Source organism: Octodon degus, unplaced genomic scaffold (assembly GCF_000260255.1).
Source record: "Octodon degus isolate 3935 unplaced genomic scaffold, OctDeg1.0 scaffold00142, whole genome shotgun sequence".
NCBI classification, from domain to species: Eukaryota; Metazoa; Chordata; class Mammalia; order Rodentia; family Octodontidae; genus Octodon; species Octodon degus.
In genome coordinates, this window is record NW_004524718.1 from 5570500 (window position 1) to 5572510 (window position 2011).

The 2011-nt window shown below is 35.5% G+C and overlaps 1 protein-coding gene across 1 annotated transcript in view; it reads left to right on the plus strand.

Moving 5' to 3' along the window:
* Window positions 1-2011, plus strand: part of Oxct1 (3-oxoacid CoA-transferase 1) — a 158993-nt gene that overhangs the window by 6455 nt on the left and 150527 nt on the right. The window contains exons 2-3 of the mRNA XM_004641800.2: window positions 640-748; window positions 1874-1964. Coding sequence (XP_004641857.1) covers window positions 640-748; window positions 1874-1964 — 200 coding nt within the window. The remainder of the gene's footprint in view (window positions 1-639; window positions 749-1873; window positions 1965-2011) is intronic.

Below are 2011 nucleotides of genomic sequence, written 5' to 3' on the forward strand. Positions count from 1 at the left end.
TTTTTTGTGGAACCAGGGATTGAACTCAGACCCTTGCACTTGCCAGGGAAGCACTTATCCTACTGAGCCATCTCCCTGGCCCTGGGTTTATTCTTTTGGATTTATTGTTTTGAGTTTATTCTTTTGGGTGGTCACTTTTTCCTGTATAACAGAAGAAATGGATCACTTAAGAGTATCACACTTCTAAAAAATGAATTGTATCATAGAAACCAAGAGTAAAAGAGTAGTTTCCAGATCCTAGGAGATGAAGTATTCTGTTGCAGTGGGTAAGTTTTAGAGATCTATGGTATCTCCTAGTGATTATGATTACTAACACTATAGGTACTAGAAAAATGCCAACAGAGTAGATTTGAACCGTTCTTACCACAAAAGAATGACCTAAGTAAGTATGTGTAGTGAAGATATGTTCCACAGCTTAATTTAGTCTTTTTATTATGTGTCCACATAGCAAAACATCATGTTGTATCCCATATAAATATGTGCGGTTTGTATACAGTGACTAAAAATACAAAATGATAATGAAATACGAAATAATAGTGAAACCATCTCTTGGTACATAATTAGTGAATAAATCACTGTACATACAAACTAAAGCTTTATCTCTAAGTTTTTATTTACTTAAAATGCTTAATGTTTCAGGGATCTGTTTGCTACTTTTCAACAAGTAACCGTCACCATACCAAATTTTACAACGATCCAGTGGAAGCTGTAAAAGACATCCCTAACGGTGCCACTATTCTGGTTGGTGGTGAGTAATCATGCTGGTTTTCCTTTCTGTGATGATGTCATTACACTTTTTGCAAAGTCTGAAATCACAGTAACCGGATTATATATTAGAAGTGCCAATTATTTATCCACTTTTTTTCTTGTTACATATTGCATTACCTTTCATTTTATTACAGTGTCCTCTTAAAGAATGAATAAAATGAGTTCAGGTGTGGTAGTACACACCTAGAGTCGCGGTGCTGGGGAGGCTGAAACAGGAGGATCAGTGAGAGTTCAAGCTGTGTAGTGAGACCCTGTACCAGATGCATTAACAAAAATAACACAATATCGGACTTTTTCTTTTGTGCTTTCTTTTTTCAGTTATTTTCAAAAGCTGAAGTGTCAAAAAAAGTGATGTCTTATTGGAAGCTTTGAAAAATTTCTAAATTCTTGGGAATGTTTTGGGGACTGACATTATAGCTCAGTGGGAGAGCACTTTCCTAGCCTGCATGATATCCTGACTTCCAAGTCCAACACTAGAGAAATTATTCCTTGTCTATGAGATAGAGAGCATACTACCTATTCATTGTTAATGCCCCCTGCTCCCTGCACATTCTATTACTATTTCTGTTTTCAGAGGTCTTTTAGAACCCTGTCTCACACTCGCCAAGCTTGCTGCCTTGTTCTCATAAATGGAATCAAGGTTTATTTTTAGGGCTGCTCTACATTCATTCATTCAGCTGATATCATCAAGTGTCCATTTAAAACCCAGTACTATTTTAAGAATTACAGACATTATAAAGAAATGAAAATTGTTGGCTTAGGCTGTCAGTTCTGCAAAATCGATATAACACAAACACTCCTGAAGTAATTGTATAAGGATTGAATTATAAAGTGGGACAACAATAGACTTGTAGCAAAGATTCTATTGCACTTTATGTTTATGCTTCAAGGACTTGAAAATGATACCTGGTGATGTATAATTGTATAAAATATTTGGGTCCAGTTATATACCCATTTATTGAGTTCCTGGGATACATCTGTGTACTTTGCTTCATGATTTAATAATGTTCTTTGCATTTTTTGCTACTAAGAGGAATAGCACGCACGTTTCCATGAAAGGACATCATGTTCTTTACAGATTGTTTACCTTTTGGGCTAATTATAGGTTTTGGGCTATGTGGAATTCCAGAGAATCTCATAGGAGCTCTGCTGCAGACTGGAGTAAAAGGACTAACTGCAGTGAGCAACAATGCTGGGTGAGTGGACATTTTTATTTTTTTTATTTTATTTTTTTATTTTTTTT